Consider the following 19,705-nt stretch of genomic DNA (forward strand, 5'->3'; position numbering starts at 1 on the left):
CACACACACACACACACACACACACACACACACACACACACACACAACACATGTGAACACGCATGAAAGCCCTGAAATTTAGCACAAAGGTAAACAATGGAATGTTATAAGCACACCATAATATAGACTAAAAACATTAGCTCTAACCCCCACACCTTTCCTTGTTTAATGCAGTTTGGGAGAGCTTGGTGGGAAATTCCCATGTACTTCTGGATGAGTTTATTTTTTCCTAGTCCCAATATTGCCTTTGTTCAGGGAGCAGGGATTCATGACTCTGTCTGAGAGCAGGTAACGGAGCTGTTTTTCTGTTTCTTCCCCTGAGCAAAAGAATGATTAACAGGATGAATAATTGCCTTCTGGTCTTTTCAACCTCTTCACCCAGGGACTGGTACAATCCCTTCAATATAGTTTCATATTAAGTGATTCGTGCCTCGCAACATCTGGAGACTGGAATTCAAATCTGAATGGCAGCCACAAAAGTAGAGGCCATTGCCTCTGTTCAGCCTGTATCAGCAGACCCCTCACAGGGCTGGCAGTGTCTCTAGGGGATACACAGAGCAATAAAGGCCAAGGTCTCAGGTACGGCTGGAGGCATGGTTTATGGAGTGAGTCGAGGGAAGCAGCAGTAAGACCACCTTATGCACAGGAAGTGACAGATGTAGAGACAGTCATCACCACTGTTTGTCACAGCTGAAAGAGCAAAACAACTTCGTTTCTTATCAACAGGGTGACTAGTGAATAAACTGCCATCCATTCACAGCCGAGCACGCCTTGGCAAGTCTGTGTAAGTTCTATATTCATAGCAAGTCAAAGTGCAGCAGGCCGCACTTAGGATGTGTTCGTCTCCCTCTTTAGAGACAAGTGCATCACACACACAACACAAGAAAGCACAAAATCTAAAGAGTATGTACAGTAACGATTTCTTTGGAAGGAAGGAGAAGGCTTGGGATAGTAAGGTGTAAGTCAAATTATGCTATATTTTCTTTTAAAATATAGATAAAAGAGATACAATATATAAAATATTAAATACCATCAAATCTTGCCGCCACGAAATTGTTGATATTTCTGAATGATTTTTTTTTTATCACAGTGACATTTCCAATGAAGGAGCAGATAAGTTCAAGGTAATTCTTGCAATGCCAGGAGCTTAGCAGCCCTTGTTATAGAATGTGACAAATAGGGGCAGTTTTCTCCCAAACTTAATCATAATTGCAGTTATAACATGTAAGACTGTTTCGTAAGTTGCTGAATTTTGTTTTAGTCATAAAAAAGGCTTACAGGTCTGGGGAGATGGCTCAACTCTTAAGAGCACTTCCTGTCTGCCTACAGAGGACCAGGGTTCAGTTCCCAGCACCCACATGGGTGGTTCACAATTAGCTGTAACTCTAGCTCCAAAAAACCCGATACCCCCATAATGACCTCCACAGGCGCTGTACTCACACACCCTCAATTATGCATAAAAAGTTTCCTTTTAATCTAAAATAAGGCCTACAGAGAGATAAGAACAAACAGCCTCCTTCTCTCTTTAGTGGAAATCCTGACCTTCAGAGCTCTGCTGGCTGCCTTCCTCCTTCAGCCCCACTCTGCACCCCTCTTAGGAAATATATTTCTGCATCTCGTTCCATCACGACAGCTTAGTCCCTGGTGTAGTATGGCTGCAATACTAAGGGACCACAGACTGGGTGGCTTCATCCATAACTTACTTTCCCACAGTGCTACAGGCTGGAAGTCTATAACCCAGGCGTCAGCAGGATTGGCTTCTTCTGTAGCCTTCCTCTTTGGCTTGTAGGCAGCTATGCATCCACGTGCCTCCCTCCTGTGGTCCTCCTCATCTCCTACAAGAAATACAAGAAAATAGGTCAAGGTGCTTGGAGACCATCCCGGAAACCTCATTTTAGTTTGTCTTTAAGACTGGGGTTAGCCGGGCGGTGGTGGCGCACGCCTTTAATCCCAGCACTCGGGAGGCAGAGGCAGGCGGATCTCTGTGAGTTCGAGGCTGGGCTGGACAGAGAAACCCTGTCTCGAAAAACCAAAAAAAAAAAAAAAAAGACTGGGGTTAAAAGGATTAAAGATTAAGATGGCAAAGTCTGGGGCACTGAAGAGAATGAATAGGAGGACTTTAGCTGGGTATGACCAAGCCAAACAGATAAGAAGAACAACGCTATGCACCACTGACCGTAGCTCGGCTCTTCTCTCTCCAAAGCCCTTGAGGACTGTACGTAAGTGCTGTTGTCCTTCCAGGCATCCTTGCTTCTAAGGCATCTAAGTGTCACACATAGGAATGTTTTCTTAAAAAGCAGCTACAACAAAAACACTCCACAAACAAGGAGCTAAGTATGAGAAAGCATTCAGCTGTGTCTGGGAGGCCTCGATGAGTTAACTTTCTACCAAGGGAAAGCTACAAGCTGATCATGTAAATGTGAGAACAAAGGATGCTTGGTACAGTTAACAAGGCTGAGATGGCCACGCCCACCCCGCCTGACATCTAACAGCTAGCCAGAAGTCGAGATCAGCAGTTAGCAAAGCACAGATGGGCAGAGGAGGACTTCAGCTACTCCCACCTGGGTGGGCAACACATGCCCACTCACTGGTTGGGCCATGGGACATGCACAGTGTGTGTGTGTGTGTGAACCTTCCATTCGATGACTCATGGGAGCCCAGAGGATTCACTGATCTCAAAAGAGATGACCTCAGTCTCTGTCCAGTTTCTGTTATGGCCCCAAGAAAACCCCTGAAGAAGGAAGTTTGAAGGTTATTTTTTTCCTCTCTTGGGAACACCTCCCACTCTCCAGAGTTTCTCACTTTTCCTTGATTTCTCAATTTCCTTCAACTTCTCATATTTTGGTGAAAATTATTTTTTTCTTGTTTTTTTCCAAGCCAAAGTTTCTTTGTAGCTTTAGGATCCTGTCTTGGAACTTGTTTTGTAGTCCAGGCTGGTCTCAAACTCACAGAGATCCACCTGTCTCTACCTCCTGAGTGCTGGGATTAAAGGCGTGCGCCACCACTGCTTGGTGGTAAAAATTCTTAGTAAAGCCTGCTTCTGCTTTATATATGCCTGTGAAGGTCTGCATCATTAACCTTCATTGGTATAGACAGCAATCTCAGAGCCACTGTCCCAGGTTGATTTTTGATGACTGTGAGTGTCTGGCATCTTAGGTTCTTGGGTCATGCACAACTGAGCCATGAAAGGTTCCATTGCTCTAGAAAAAAATATGTTCTCTCTCTTTCTCATTCATCTATCTATCTATCTATCTATCTATCTATCTATCTATCTATCTATCTATCTATCATCTCTCTATCTACCTACCTATCATCATCATTTATCTACCATCCATCCATCCATTTATCCATCCATCCATTTATCCATCCATCCATCCACACCCATCCACCCATCTATCATCTATCCTCTATCATCCATCTATCCATTTATTTCTCCATCCATCAACCTTCTATCTATTGTCTATCATCATTATCATTGTGAGTTGCACATTATACTCTTAAAATTCATGCCCTTTTGGAACTTTATATCACAACCCTATTTGGAAATGGAGCTTTCGCAAATGTAATTAGATAAGGTCCTATTTGATTAGAGTCAGTTCTAACTCTACTGACTGATATAGCCTTAAAAGGAAGACAGTATATAGAGATGGGGGAAAGGACAGGAAATTGATGGCCACTGTCAGTCCAGGACCAAGACTCAGAGCAGATTCTACTGAAGCATGCAAAACGAATGAATTCTGCCCGCATCTCTCCTCTCCAGTTGTGATAGAATACACTATTCTATTTTAATCAATTCAGCTTGTGGTAAGTGTGCATGTGCATGGTTCTGTGGTGTGTAATTCAGGGCACACGTGTGCCATGGACAACTTGGGTATCCATCTTCATCTTGAACCATGTTTGAGACAGCATCTCTTGTTTGCTGCTGTATGTGCCAGACTAGCTGATTTCTCAAGTTTCCACCTCCCATCTTACTATGGGAGTGCTAGGATTACAGATGTATACTTGTAGCCAAAATACCCATGCGCATAACATAAAATTAAAAAGAATGCGACGACATGGAGAGGAAGACACCAGTGTCAACTTTCTGACCTCCACATTCACATGTATACAAAAGACCAATGTCTTCATTACTGGGTTACCTTGTCTACTCCATTCTTTACCATATCCATCAACATAGCACTAGGTGTGTGATGGAAAAGTAGTTGATTGTCTTGGATCTGCCATATGAAGAAAAGGCGTGCATTTTTAGAGCTTTGAAAATGTACCTCCAAACTTGATATTACATGATTTCCAAGCATCAAACAAGGGAAGTTTTTTTCTCTTTGAAAATTCATTTGATATAACTATAGCAATTAGATTTTTTTTTAAATTCCCAAGTCCTCTCAGATACAATGATCCCTTATGAGCCCGGAAGTAATTTGATATGCAAGCTTCCTGATGTAGTTATTTTAGACTACCCACGATGTCAGCAATTATTTTGATTTTGCATTTTGTCTGGTACAAGTCATGCCTCAGAGTATTTAATTAGATCACATGTGGGCAGAGGAGATTAACAATTTGACATTGCTTTATGTGAGTCATGCTTATATTTTAAAAGTAACCATTGTAGATTATGATTCAATGAATGTTTCTCTGTCTTATCAGAAATATTAGTAAGAGAGGAAGAAAATGTGTAATAATGAAGATGATCTCAACAACTACTGAAAATGATTCTAAGTGATTTTTTTAAAAAACCAAATGGCAGACAACTTAATTCCTTCAACCAGATGCTAGGAAAAGACTGTAACTTAAGGGTTAGAAAGAGAAGTTCACCCTGGCAACATTACAAAGAGGAGCTCTTAGCTGTCCTTTATTTATTTATTTTTTTACTAAGTGATCAGTGATTATCAAGGTAACTTATAAAGCAGGCAAAAATGGCAGAAGGTCAAAAAACCCCAAACAAACAAAAAAAGCCAGAAAGGGGCATCTGATGTCCTTTTCTGTCCTCCATGAGTACCTGCACCTATGTGCACACACAGACACACGCACACACACAGACACACACAGAGATACACACAGAGACAGACACAGATACACACAGGCACACACATGCAGACACACATGCAACAGACACAGATACACACACACATAAACACACATAGACACAGATACATACACACATACACACAGACACACATGCAAACATACACAACAAAATAAATACATATTTTGCAAGACATCAGACCCACTGTAATGTTGCTGGACTCAATAACCCTGAAAGGAGAATTAAGCCCCTTTAAAATCTGGTTCTCTTTTTGTTCCAGGTATCACACTCACTATTTATTCTCATCTCCATGACACTGTGAGCTTTCAACACTTTCAGTATGCAGAGGATTAACTCAGGGTAAGAAGGCGTTTTGTGTAAGGTGGAGTTAAACATAGAAACAGTTTTAGAATTAGATTCCATGGCCTGTAGGTCTTCTGCGTTCCAGCTTCTAACCTGTTCCAAAAGGAAGACTGGGGCTTTAGAAGGTCAGTGCTAGTCAGTAAGAGACTATGCTCATGGACCAAAGCTTCCATAATGACTCAAAGGGGGCTGGTGAAATGACTCAGTGGGTAAATGACGCTTGAAGAGGAACAGAGTTCAGTTCCCAGCACTCAAAACAGATGTCTCATAAACACCCTCTTCTGGCTTGAAAAAAAGTACACGTGTGCACACATCCATACATAGACAACATGTCTGTACAATTTAATAAAATTTAGCCCTCTGTCTTAGCATTACTGTGTTGAAACACCATGACCAGAGCAAGTTGGGAGGGGGAGGATTTATTAGGCTCACACTTCCACATCACTGTTCATCATCAAAGGAAGTCAGTACAGGAGCTCAAGCAGGATAGGAGCCTGGAGGCAGGGGCTGATGCAGAGGCCGTGGAGGGTGCTGCTTACTGACTTGCTCCCCATGGCTCGCTTAGTCTGCTTTCTTATACAACCCAGGACCACTAATCCAGGGGTGGCCCCACCCACAATGGACTGGGCCCTCCAACATCAATCACTAATTAGGAAAATGCATTATAGGTCAGTCTTAGGGAGGCATTGTCTCCATTGAGGTTCCCTCCTTCCAGATGACACTAGCTTGTCTCAAGTTGACATAAAACTACCTAGATCATCCTACCCCCAAACAGTCCCTCAAAGGGTTGAAAAGGCAATGAACTCCCAGACAGCTGGACACAAGATGACCTTAGAGAGTGGCATGCCCAGAGACAGCACAGAAGCCCCACAGGCCTGCTTCTCCTCTTGACCCTCTGGAGCTGTTCATCTGAGTCCTTCTTAATAGCCTTTATAATAAATGTAGGTAATGTAGTGCTCCTCCATGCAAGCTACTCTAGCAAGCAGATCAAATTCACAGGGGGATCATGGGAACTCTTAGGCATAGCTGGCTGCATAAACTACAATACAACCTGTCCTTGTGTCTGGTGCTTGAAGTGGAGAGGCGGTGTTATGAAACTGAGGCCTCAGTCTCTGGGATCTGATTCCAGCTCCCATCAGGTTGAATTAGGTGGTAGCCATTGAAGGGTCAGCTGCAGAACTTCGTGGTGTGGGGGTGTCTTAGTTACTTTTCTATTGCTGTGACAAAACACTATGACCAAGGCAACTTATCAAGTGTTTAATTGGGCTTATGATTTCAGAGACTTAGAATCACAAGGGTGAAGAAAGCATGGCTTAGAGCTCATATCTTGATCTACAAGCAGGAGTCAGAGAGACCATATGGATGGAGTGAGTCTTTAAAGAGGCTCCTAGTCTTCTGCAAACAGTCCAGTCAAATGAGCCTAGGGGGGCATTCTTATTTAAACTACCACACTCGGGATAACTTGGGGTGTCTGTGTCGTGAGAAAGGAGAGCCCGAGTTTCTCTTACAGAGCCAAGCCCATGCTTTTGACTTGCTACTTTCCTTTCTAAAGAGACACAATCCCACAGGTCAGCTTCCAGTTTACTCGCGATGGACAGGTATGATGAAAGTGTATGTTTATGAATTCTGAACAGTTTTCTGAAGACCCAGGATGATGGTGTGGCTGGTTTATGTGTTATTCCTCTGCAAAAGCTATTCCTTGGTTAAGTGCAATATACCTCCTCTGAGATGGGCACTGAATGATGATATTGCTGCTTTTTGCTGTTACCTAGAAATAGGCAGACCCGTGTGATCTGTATTGGAGGAAGTAGTTCAGAATTTGTATGGGGGACTCTGTGGTTGGGTAGCAGATTTCATGTGCATGAAAGAAAAATAGGAAGATAGGGGATGCAAAAAAATATCGATTTGGGGCTGGATGCAGTTCTCAGAGGTTAGGAAAGCCTGCTCTTTTTCTACAGGACCCAGGGTCAGTTCCCACACGGAAGCTCACAACTCTCTGTAACTCTAGGCCCAGGAAATTCAATGCCTTCTTTTGGCCTTTGTGGGCTCTGCTAGTCCTCAAGTTTCCTTCCAAGTCCTTCTAAATGTGTGTGTGTGTGAGAGAGAGAGAGAGAGAAAGAGAGAAAGAGAGAGAGAAAGAGAGAGAGAGAGAATGAGAGAGGGAGACAGAGACTTACTTTGTAGCTCTAGCTGTCCTGGAATTCACTCTGTAGACCAGGCTGGACTCAAACTCACAGAGATCTGCCTGGCTGTGCCTCCTGAGTGCTGGGATTAAACAAGAAACATAAGGGAACACCGGCTTCCTCAGTAATACACTTGCTTCAAGAAATGCTAAAGGAAGTTTTTGGTTTTTGTATCTGAGAGGAGAGGAGATTTTTTTTTGAATTCTGAGCCAACAGGAAGCAATGGGAAGCTTGGAAATAGTAAATACACAGTAAAGTATCCAAATCTAAGTTTTCATCAGATTTCTTTCCAAAATGTAATTAAAAACAATATTACAAAGTTATTTAATAAAAAAGTAAGAGGCAAAAGTACAGAGGTGATAAACAGGGTTACACCATCACTAGTTTCTTACATTTTAAACAAAGGTACATTAGTTGCTAACTATGGCAGTTTGAATGTAATTAGCTCCTGTAACCTCATAGTGAGTGGCATTATTAGGAGGTGTGGCTTTGATGGAGGAAGTGTGTCACCGTGGGGGCGGGCTTTGCGGTTTCCTATGCTTAGGATACCATCAAGTGACTCAGTTGACTTCCTGCCTTCTTCTGGTCAAGATGTAGCCAGCACCACATCTGTCTGAATGAGCCACCATGCTCACCATCATGATGAAATGGACTGAACCTCTGAAGCTATAAAGGAGACACATAAATTAAATGTTTCCTCTGTAAGAGTTGCCATAGTCATGGTGTCTCTTCATAATAATAGAAACCCTACCTAAGACAGCAATGTATCATGATAATTTAAGGATGCACTTTGCTATAATTAAAGAAACCAGTAAGAACACATAATTTGAGTTTGTTCTCCATAGCAACTACATGAAACATAATGGAATATTAAAACAAATAATGAAAGACTGTGTGAAAACACTCAGCCAATCAAAAAAACAAAACAAAACAAAACCCAGACAAAAAACAAACAAAAAACAGGATAGTGTACGACAGGAAAAGGAGAGGTACAAAGAATGGGAGGGAGTATAAAGCCAGTGACAAGGTAACACTTACCTATCCATACCCGTAATTAAAGACAAGCATGAAGTGTCCCCATTAAGGTCAGACTTAGGCTGGGAAGATGGCTCCATGGCTAAGTGTAGCATGAAAAATAAAAGACCCAGAGACAGATATTGGTGTTCAAGCTTCAAGATGAAGATCAGAGAAGCAAAGCAGCTGGCCATTAGCTCTTACCTCTACCTTAGACCAAAATGGTGATCCTAGCTCCACCAAACCTCAGACTGCAATCCCAGACTGCTCCTCTCCTCAGTGTGGCTGGAGACTAATTCTCAGACTGGATGCCAGCTCTAAGACCCTTCTCCTGTCTTCTATACCTCCCTAATTCTGGGCTTGAAGGCGTGTGATCCCAAGTGCTGAGATCACCTTCGTGTGAGCTATTTAAATTCAGGACTGGATCAATTTTGAGTATCTTACTGTGGCCTTGAACTAACAGAGATCCATCTACCTCTTAATCCCGAGTCCTGGGATGAAAGGTGTATACGTACCACCACTGCCTAAATTCTGTAGCTAACTAGTGTGGCTGGCTTTGCATCTTTAATCCTCAGGCAAGCTTTATTAAGTCATACATAATATATATCACCACAGGTAAGTTCTCTTACTGCACAAGTCTGAGGGCCTGAGTTCAAATCCCCAGAACCCACTGAGAAGGAATGCCCATGCGTGCATCTGGAAACGCAGTGCTGAGGGGTGGGAAGTGGAGAAAGGAGGATAGCTGGGACTTGCTGCCATCACAGCTCCAGATTCATTGAGAGATGCTATCTCAAAAGAATAAGTCGGAGAGAAATAGAGCAGACACCCACATCACAGGTAAATAAAAAGGCATCGTCTAACTGGATTAAAGCAAATAGAAAAAAAACCCACTGCATGCTTCCTCTGAAAATACACTAAATTTACTTTCAAAAATAGAAACGATAACCCTCAAATTATAAGAACAGGTGTACAGAGCCTTGGCACTGGAGACCCTTAGTTGCAAGCAACACACGTCACAGCTTGTTTGTTTAAAGGGAAAGGGACTTCCTGAAAGTCTCTGGGTTGCTTATAGGATCCCTGGGCACGGGTTATGGACCCAGAAACAATGTCTCAAAGTAGCCCTTTGGAAACACTGTTGTCCTAGGTGGGCATGGACACAGACAGGAAGTTGGACCACCAATTACGGTGGTGGCTCTGGGAGGCTGTGGCTAAAACCTTGCTCTTTGCTGCCCCCTAGAGAGTAGATAGTTATTCTCCTTGAGCAACTTCAGTTGTTCCCATCTTCCTGGGCTGCCTTGTTGAACCATGGAGGCCCATGTCAGAAAGGCGGAGCTTCAAAACACATGTCTGTGTATTTGTTCACTTCAACAGACTCTTTGACAGCTTCAGAATGTGCGAGAAGAAGGGCGTGCTGACTCTGAAATTGGGGACTTTTCTCCCAACAGAGGTCTAGGGGGTGACTTGTGATGCATCCCAGTCAGGGTTGAAGCGCTGAGTCAGATACTCTGCTTAGGATATGCTTTTCCAAGCATTGGTTTTCTATAAAATGTTGTACATTGAGTCAGCTATGATTCAGCAAGCAGTGAAGAACTTGTTACAGAATTTTGTGATCAATAGATCATTATGATATCATCACACACAACTCAGTAATATCACAACTCTTATTTCAGGGGAAGTCATCTCAGCCGGAAGCAGTGTGATGGCTTGTCAGGATAGCTATTAAATTTGCCTTTGAAGTCATTGAAAATACGAAGGTTAAGATGTATTTTGCAAAGGTTGAGATGTATCCGTGTTATATAGGCCTGTCTTCCTAGCAAAACAGGTGCCATCCTCATGAGATCAGCTGTGTCTGCTTATAAGAGTCTATCACAGTTGGACACACCGGACCACTGTAGACATCCTTCATGTAAGGAGAGGATGGGGAGGGTCATTGGACCCTCAATCTTGTACCCAGCCACTCCTTGCCACCATTTGTATGCAATTTTGCCCTAATTGCATATGGCCTGAAGCTTCGGTGAAGGATTAGAGTATATAGGCGGGGGAGGTTAACTGAGAGAGGCCGCACTCATATTGGGTGTTCATATTCCAAAATGTTTGCTGTAGGGTGTCTTTCAGGAGCCAGCAGAGTCCAGCTCTACTGGCTTCCTGCAAAAGTTCACGTCAGTTGCCCCAATGTAGTGAAAGGGATCTCAGGATGGCTCTAAACAGAGGGCAAAGACTCACATACTTGCAGTTCCAATCCTGTCTCTTTATGGTTCATTTTAATTCTAATTTTATTACCCTAGTTGTCTATAATTTCTTAGCTCTAATTCTCTACCTCAATTTTAATTACAATTACATATCTCTGTTCCAGTTCCTTTTGTTCCAGCCATTCTCCTCCTCCTCCTCCATTTTCATTCAGTCTTTATCCTTCTACAATCTTTACTCTTCCAATTTCATTTCTTCTGTTGTAAAAAAAATCCCAAGCATATATATTCAATCATTAGCAGCTTGTTAGCAATAAAATAAAAACAAGGAAAATTCTCGGGGACACAAGCATTCTTTGAAGACATGTAGCAAAACATATCAGTCAGTTTGTAGCTAACCTCAGCAGTGGGATGGTTCCAGCTGTCTCTTGAAGGGGCTGCTACAGGTTACAAAGGGAGAAAACCAAAACATTGAGAGATCTAAGGAAAAGGTAAAGAATATGTGCATTATTTTACATTTCTTAAGTGTGATTAATGATATCTGGACATGGTTAGTCAGTTAGATGCCATTGACCTCTTGAAAGACTATAACAAGGACAGACACCTGCAATACCACCCTAATTTGTCATAAAGCTTTGAAGGACTTAGACCTAGCAAGGCCAGGCACCTGCAATTCCGCTCTGTGAAAGTTCCTCCTGTGATCACTCCACAAGGATTTCTGTCAGGGAGTTAATTATAGAGAATGGGCTTCTAAATTTCTCGCCACCATGTGGAGAACATAGTATAGAGAGAAATCATCTTCCTGACTAACCACAAATATATGTGCCTGGTAGATAAAGTATTTTCACAAGATAAACACACAAGCAGTGGGAAATGAAGTTGACTCATGAGAGAAATTACACACAGAGACAGACAGTTATCCTCAGTCAGTGACCCCATGGTCATGCCAAGTGGGGCTCCCCATCAGAGAGTCACTCATCTGGTAGGTTGGCCTGTTGAACACTAGTTGTCATTTGCTGTAACTCTCAAAGTCTCCAACAGTCTCTCAGTTGTTGCTTGCAACCTATCACCCATGCCCTGTAAGAAAGTGCGGAAAACTCAATGGTTCCCCAGAGTGAGCTTTGTTGGGATCAAACACTGCTTGCTATGTTTCTGTTATAACTGGATGTCATCATGCAGAAGAATGCAAATAGATCCATATCTATCAACCTGCATAAGACTCAAATACAAATAGATCAAAGACCTCAACATAAATCCCTCTACAACGAACATAATAGAAGAGAAAGTGGGAAGTAGCCTCAAATGCCTTGGCACAGGAGACCACTTCCTGAGTAGAATACCAGTAGCACAGACACTGAGAGTGACAATTAATAAATGGAACCTCACAAAACTGAAAAGCTTCTGTAAAGCAAAGGACACCATCAATAAGACAAAACAGCAGCTACAGAATGAAAAAACATCTTCAGCAACCCCACATCTGACAGAGGGCTGATGTCCAAAATATACAAAGAACTCAAGAAACTAGACATCAAAAAACCAAACAATCCAATTTTAAAATGGGGTAAAGACCTAAATAGAGAATTCTCAATAGAATAATCCTCAAATGGCTGAAAGACACCTAAGGAATTGTTCAACATCCTCAGTCATCAGGGAAATACCAATCAAAATGACTCTGAGATTCCATCTTATACTTGTCAGAATGGCTAAGATCAAAACCCAAGTGACAGATCATGCTGGAGAGGATGTGGAGTAAGGAGAACACTCCTCCACTGCTGGTGGGAGTGCAAACTTGTACAGTCACTTTGGAAATCGGTATGGTAGTTTCTCAGAAAATTGGGAGTCAATCTACTTCAAGACCTAGCTATACCAGTCTTAGAAGTATACCCAAAGGATGTTCAGTCATACCACAAGGATACTTGCTCAACTATGTTCACTGCAGCATGTTTTGTAACAGGCAAGACCCTGAAACAACCTAGATACCCCTCAACCAAAAAATGGATAAAGAAAATGTGTTACGTTTGCACAATGGAGTATTTCTCAGCTGTTAAAAAAACAATACATCAGGAAATTTGAAGGCAAAGGAATGCATCTAGAAGAAAAATCATCCTAAGTGAGGTAACCCAGACCCAGAAAGACAAACATGGCATGTACTCAGCTCATAAGTAGACACTGGCTGTAAAGTAAAGGATAACCATGCTATAATCCACAGCCATGGAGAGTCTAGGTAACAAGGAGTGCCCAAAGAAGAACCGTGGATTTCCCAGGGAAGGGGAATAGAAGAGATACCCTGGGTGAACCGGGGTAGGTGAGAATGGGAATAGAAGAGATACCCTGGGTGAACGGGGGTAGGTGAGAATGGGAATAGAAGAGATACCCTGGGTGAACGGGGGTAGGTGGGAAGGGGAATAGAAGAGATACCCTGGGTGAACCGGGGTACGTGAGAATGGGAATAGAAGAGATACCCTGGGTGAACGGGGGTAGGTGAGAAGGGGAATAGAAGAGATACCCTGGGTGAACGGGGGTACGTGAGAATGGGAATAGAAGAGATACCCTGGGTGAACGGGGGTAGGTGAGAAGGAGAATAGAAGAGATACCCTGGGTGAACGTGGGTAGGTGAGAAGGGGAACATGAGGACCACACTGGGGTGACATAGAGGGGGAGAGTAATGCAAGAGATGTTTTGATGGCGGGGAAGCATTTAGAGACTCCCATGAATCTACAAGGATGGCCCCAGCTAAGACTCCTATCGATAGTGGAGAGGGTGCCTGAACTGGCCTTGCCTGTAATCAGATTGATGACTGCCCTAACTGTCATCACAGAGCCGTTATCCAGTAACTGATGGAAGCAGATGCAGAGATCCACAGCAGAGCACTGAGGGGAAAACTTCTTGTGACAACCCACAGGAAAATCTCTCTCTCTCTCTCTCTCTCTCTCTCTCTCTCTCTCTCTCTCTCTCTCTCTCTCTCTCTCTCTCTCTCTCTCTCTGTCTCTCTGTCTCTGTCTCTGTCTCTCTCTCTGTATATATGTGAATTTACCACTTTGGGGTGGAGATAATAGATGGGGGAGGGGGACCTTTGGAAGGAAGCCACACACATGTTCCTTTTTCTTGAAAAGATTGAATCCACAAAAGAGCCCTTTACTTCCTGATTAAGATTTAGATCTGATAATAAAAAGGGAAATGAAGATAATACATATTTTATGCCCCAGCCTCTCTGGCAGTGATTAATATTTCTTCATGCCCTGAGGACACAGCAGAAGCTATTGTTTTACAGTCATTTGTGGATATGAAATACAGTTCCCAGTGGTGCACTATAGATCAGCCATGCAGGTTTATGATCTGTCTCCACCATGATTTCTCAGAGATCAGTTATCTTATATTCATCTTGGATTAATTACTCAGGTATTTTGTAGTTATTTTGTTCACAGAGATAATCTTGTATTGGATAGCGATTGGATTTTGGCACAAATTAACCCCTTTAGCCAAAGACTTCTTCTGGCCAGTGAGATGGCTTGGGGGGTAAAGGTGCTCTCTATATACACCTGGTTACCTGAGTTTGATCCCTGGAACCCACACAAAGGTGGACAAGAGAACTGAGCTCACAAAGTTTTCTTCTAGCCACCACATGAGCTCTGAGACCCACACAGCCCCCACACCATAGGAACATCTCACAATGATGATGATGGTGGTGGTGATGATGATTCAGATGATTATGCTGCTGCTGCTGCTGCTACTGCTGAACCCAAAGCCTTCCTTGGTGATGTAGTATACTTGCAAACAACCTTTATATAGGAAGGATCTTCGAGATCTTGGTAGATGGTTATTTTTTAAAAACACCCCGAAGAGAGAAAACTCTCTGTAAGAGTGTAACCGTGGGAAGTTTAGGGATGACTCAGTGGTTAAGAGAACTGGCTGCGCTTACAGAGGACCTGGGTTCAGTTCCCAGCACCCACGTGGTGACTCATGGCCATCTGTAACTTCAGTTCCAAGGCATCGTAAGCCCTCTTTTGGACTCTGCGGGTACAAGGCATGTATGGGAAATACACATACATGCAGACAAAACGGCCACACACACAAACATTTAACAGTTTTTTTCTTTTTTTTTTTAAAGATTGTAATGTTGGCCTGCTCCACAGGAATTCATTGTATTCCATATTCCGCCGATGGGCTTTGGTTGCAAACACACGGGACGGGGATGTCTTCCTAGACTTAAGAGGTAGAAACCACTGGCACCATGACGCTCTTGAACTCAAGAAGGTGCTGAGAGAGACTTTGCCTTTCAAGTCTGTATCCCCACAGGAATCACCTGTGCTGCTCTCCCTATGTCAACCTCAGCACTTTCCAGTGAGCCCCTTAGCGGGCTTGCTTCTTCCCATGCCAGCACATCCTCTACCTGAGTCTGAACTCTGACTGTGCCACTCACACTTAGTTTATAGGGAGTCAGCAATCCCACCCCACACAGTGGTGTCTCCTAAAGAGAGGACATGCGCAAGACCTGTGTGGATGGACACAGCTTTGACTGGCATCAGTTCAGGAAACCAGGGTAAAGGCATCCCTTTATTGTGTTCTCCCCATGGTGTTTTCTGGAGTACTGAAAAATCTGTTTGGTGCTAATGTGTTATCAGACCTCTCTATGTCTAACTTCATCCCTTAGCTAAATGAAGGACACACCGATTTTCAGAACAATGAACAAAGAGTCTTTGGTTGGAATTTTATAATTCGAATTTAGCTTAATCTGTTTCTCTTTGTGTCTCTGCTCTTGTTTACCTATATTATCTTTTCCCCCTGCATTTACCTTTCTATACATTTACTTTTTCCTAGTTACACACACACACACACACACTCTCTCTCTCTCTCTCCCTCTTTAGGTGTTTGAGACAGAGTTTCTCTGTGTAACAGATCTGACTGTCCTGGAAGTTGCTTTGTAGACCAGGCTGGCTTTGAACTCAGAGAGATCAGCCTGCCTCTGACTCCTGAGTTCGCCATCACTACCTGGATAGTTACATATATTTTCAACCTCTAGTTTATGATATACAGGCTTTATATTTAATATACTAATATAAAACATACAACCCATTTGCCTATAAAACATAATTTACAAAGATATAAGAATAAAGCAATGTCATAAATGGCTTAAAGATGCAGTGTAAATTATAAAGGGGATAATCTGTAGAGCACATCAATGCAGGAACATGATGGAAGCTGGGAAACTTGTCTTCACACGACTGATGAACTTGAGGTACCACACTCTTCTTCTGGTCCAGTTCTATACAAAGGCACACTGTGGTGGTCATGTGAGTATTGTCACACTTAGGCTCATGCATTTGAACACTGGGTTTCCAGAGGGTGGTGCTGTTTGGGGAGGTTAGGAACCTTTAGGAGGTGGAGTTTTGCTGGAGGAACTGCACCCCTAGGGGGCGCCCTGAGAGTTCACAGCCATCCCCTACATCCTGTTCTCTCCCTCTGTTTCCTCTGTGTTTTCTGAGATGGAAATGCCACTAACCAGCTTCCTGTTCTGGCCTCTGTCGCCATGCCTTCCTCACCGTTATGGACTCTATCCCTCTGGAACTATAACCCAAAATAAACTCTTTCTTCTTCTTTATGTTTTTTGAATGTTTTTTGATTCTTTGGGAATTTTGCATCATGCACCCCGATTGCACTTATTTCCAAGCCCTTCTATGTCTGCCGCCCTGTCACCCTTGTAAACCCCCGCAATAGAAAACCAAGCAGGGGCCAGGCGGTGGTGGCGCACGCCTTTAATCCCAGCACTTGGGAGGCAGAGGCAGACGGATCTCTGTGAGTTCGAGGCAGGGCTGGACCGACAGCCTCCAAAACAATACAGAGAAACCCTGTTTCGTAAAAACAAAAACAAAAAAACAACAACGACAAAGAAAATCCAAGCAGGTCCAGTTTGTGTTATCTATATACTCACTGACCTGCCTCTTAACTAGGACAGAGTCCTTCCCCTCCCATACCCCTGCCATGAGTACCCCTCTCCCACACCCCTGCCGGAAGCCTTCCCCTCCCATGCCTCCACCTGAAGCCATCAGTTGCGGAGAGCTAACTTCAGCATCCTTGTTGCACATTCTAAGCGTTTTCTCCTCTGGCTTCCTGTTTGGGCTGTTACATTTTAGGGTGAGGGTAGGGTGGGGATAGGGGTTGCACAGAAGCTTCCGCATCCCCCTCAACTGTGCTTCTGTGGTCACCGGCATCACTGCAAAAGTAACTTCCTTGCTCTTTATAGTCAGCAGGAACATGGACCATGGCAACAGCACAGACCTCGAACACAGCCCCTGGCTACAGTAAGACCACAGACTCAGACAAGGCCCTCAGAGGCAGCCAGGACCACATATGTCACTCAGCTTGGCCTCAGGTGGCTTTGTAGGCCACTCACATCAATATGGCCCCCAGAGGCAGCAAGGTGCTCGGACATCAACAATGGCTTTCAATGGCAGCCCAGACCATGGACGTCTGCAAGGCCTCCGGTGGCAACATGGACCATGGACATCAACACAGACACTGGCTGCAGTAGGAACACGGACCCACACATAGCCCTGGGCAACAGCACCGGTATGGACATCACCATGACCTCAGATGGCAGCCCAGGCTGCTCACACCAGGCTGGTCCTCACCACCACCACATCCCCGGTTCCGCCTCTCTTCACAGGGCACACACCGCTCTGCTGCTTTTATCTCTTGCTTATCACAGCAGCATCTACTACCTGTGCCACAAGGTGGGTGGACTGACTGTCTTCTACCAAACTCCTCCTCCTCTAAGCTGCTTCTCATCGTGGTGTTTTAATGCAGCAACAGAAAGTAACTAATACAGATATGAACACTAGCATCCATCTACTTAGGCGATTTTTGTCAATTTAGGGAGCCGCCCCATTTTCCCTATGTAACTACGAAAGGAGAAAACCCCAGAAACTGCAGCAGCCATTTCTGAGACCCCAGAGTCTGTAGCCGGAGGACCAAAGCTCACACGCTGAGGAAGGCAGGGTAGACAGCTGGAGGGTCGCAGCCTGGCAGGACCATCTTGGACTCCGAGTTTCTGGCCATGCAACCACCTTGCCTCAAGTCTCCTTGCAGAGTGAAGAAGTAGATTCCGAGCTGTGGAACTCACTCACCCAGGTGCCCTTCTGACTTGCTGCTGAATGTATCCCCAACAATTGTTTCCTGGCCTACCTCTTCTTCCTCGTGAAGGTCCCTGCGTATTAGCTACTTTCCTCGTGGTTTCCCCTCCAGAAGGTCACCTGCGTATTAGCTACTTTCCTGTTGCTGTGACAATCACCATGACCAAAGTGACTTATGGACGGAAAACTTGATGTTGGCTCAGTGTTCCAGAGGAGTGAGTCCGCCCCGGCTGGAAGGTGTGGCACCAAGCAGCAGGCCTGGCAGTCAGGGCAGTAATCTGAGAGAGAGCTCATGTCTTCCACTGCAGGCTCAAAGCAGAGATCCAAGCAGAAGTAGTGCAAGGCTTTTTACTCTTGAAGCTCTAGGGATGCATTTTCTCCAGTAAGGCAACAACAAACTGGGGACAAAGTGTTCAAGTGCAGAAGACAGTGGGGGACAGTTCTCATCCAAGCTGCCTCAGCGGCTTTCATTCTAGCTCTTCAGAATGTTTCCAGCTTCGTAGCCTTTTCAGGTGACATTCTTTACCTGCTGCGCTGCCCTCCCCATTCCATCCCGTGTGACTTTAACTCTCAGCTGAGGCTCACCCTACAGGCAGGCGAGCCTCTGCCCTGAGCACTCGTGGCTTACCTTTGCCTTCCCACAGTGGCCATGGATTCTGGTGAGTGTCTGCTTTCCTCATCAGACCATGCCCCGGGAGAACAGGAGTCATCCATCTTACTCGGTGTCCTCATTATGTCCTCGTGCGGTGTAGATTATTATCCGAAAATATTTTTGCCCTGGAACAACGGTATGCAAGCACTAGAAACCCTAGAGACCCGACACTGGAGGCTGTGTCCCGGTCCTCTGTGTCCCGGTCCGTTGTGTCCTGGTCTGCTGTGTCCTGGTCCCGCCTCTGCCGCACAAACACCTCGTGCGGCAGTTTTCTGAGCTGAAGAACAGAGAGCAATGGCACTCCGTCCTGTACGTGTAAACCTCCAGAGAACTGTCGTGAAGTTTTCCTGAGGAGACATATAAAACAGCTGTGTACTTGGTATGAGTTTCATTTCTGTTGCAGTGATAAAACACCCTGAACAAAAGCAACATGGGGGAGCAAAGGGTCAACGTGTTTACAGTTCCAGATTGTAGTTTGACACATATATACATATATATGTATATACACACACATATACATACATGCACATGCATACATATACATACATACACACATACATACATGCACACACATATATACATACATACACACATACATATACATACATGCACATGCATACATATACATACATACACACATACATACATGCACACACATATATACATATATATATACACACATAGATACATACATACACACATACATATACATACATGCACATGCATACATACATACACATATACATATACATACATACACACGCATACATACATGCACACACATATATACATACATACACACATACATATACATGCATGCACATGCATACATACATACATATATACATATACATACACACATGCATACACACATACACATATATACATATGCATACACACGCATACACACATATATATATATATACATACATACACATGCATACATACATACATACATGCATGCATGCATACATACATATGGGAAGTCAGGGCAGGAACTCAAGCAGCCAGTCACAGTGCATCCTCCGTTAGGATCAGAGAGACAGACAGCACTCCTGCATCCCACTTACACTCACGAGCTCTCTCCTTTCTTTCGGGATCCCGCCTATGGAATGGTGCCACTCTTGGTGGCATGGGTCCTCCTATGTCAATTC

The 19,705-nt window shown here is 43.9% G+C and overlaps 1 protein-coding gene across 3 annotated transcripts in view; it reads left to right on the top strand.

Moving 5' to 3' along the window:
* Positions 1 to 19,123, top strand: part of LOC110341720 — a 39,000-nt gene extending 19,877 nt beyond the window's left edge. For all 3 annotated transcript variants that reach the window (XR_002383701.1, XM_021229750.1, XM_021229751.1), the window contains one exon: positions 17,011 to 19,123. Coding sequence is in view for 2 of the 3 variants with exons in the window: in XM_021229750.1 (XP_021085409.1) it covers positions 17,011 to 17,590 (580 nt within the window). In the remaining variant the exon portion in view is untranslated. The remainder of the gene's footprint in view (positions 1 to 17,010) is intronic.
* The last annotated feature ends 582 nt before the right edge of the window (positions 19,124 to 19,705 follow it).

The sequence above is a fragment of the Mesocricetus auratus genome, unplaced genomic scaffold (assembly GCF_017639785.1).
Source record: "Mesocricetus auratus isolate SY011 unplaced genomic scaffold, BCM_Maur_2.0 Super-Scaffold_100028, whole genome shotgun sequence".
Taxonomy (NCBI): Eukaryota; Metazoa; Chordata; class Mammalia; order Rodentia; family Cricetidae; genus Mesocricetus; species Mesocricetus auratus.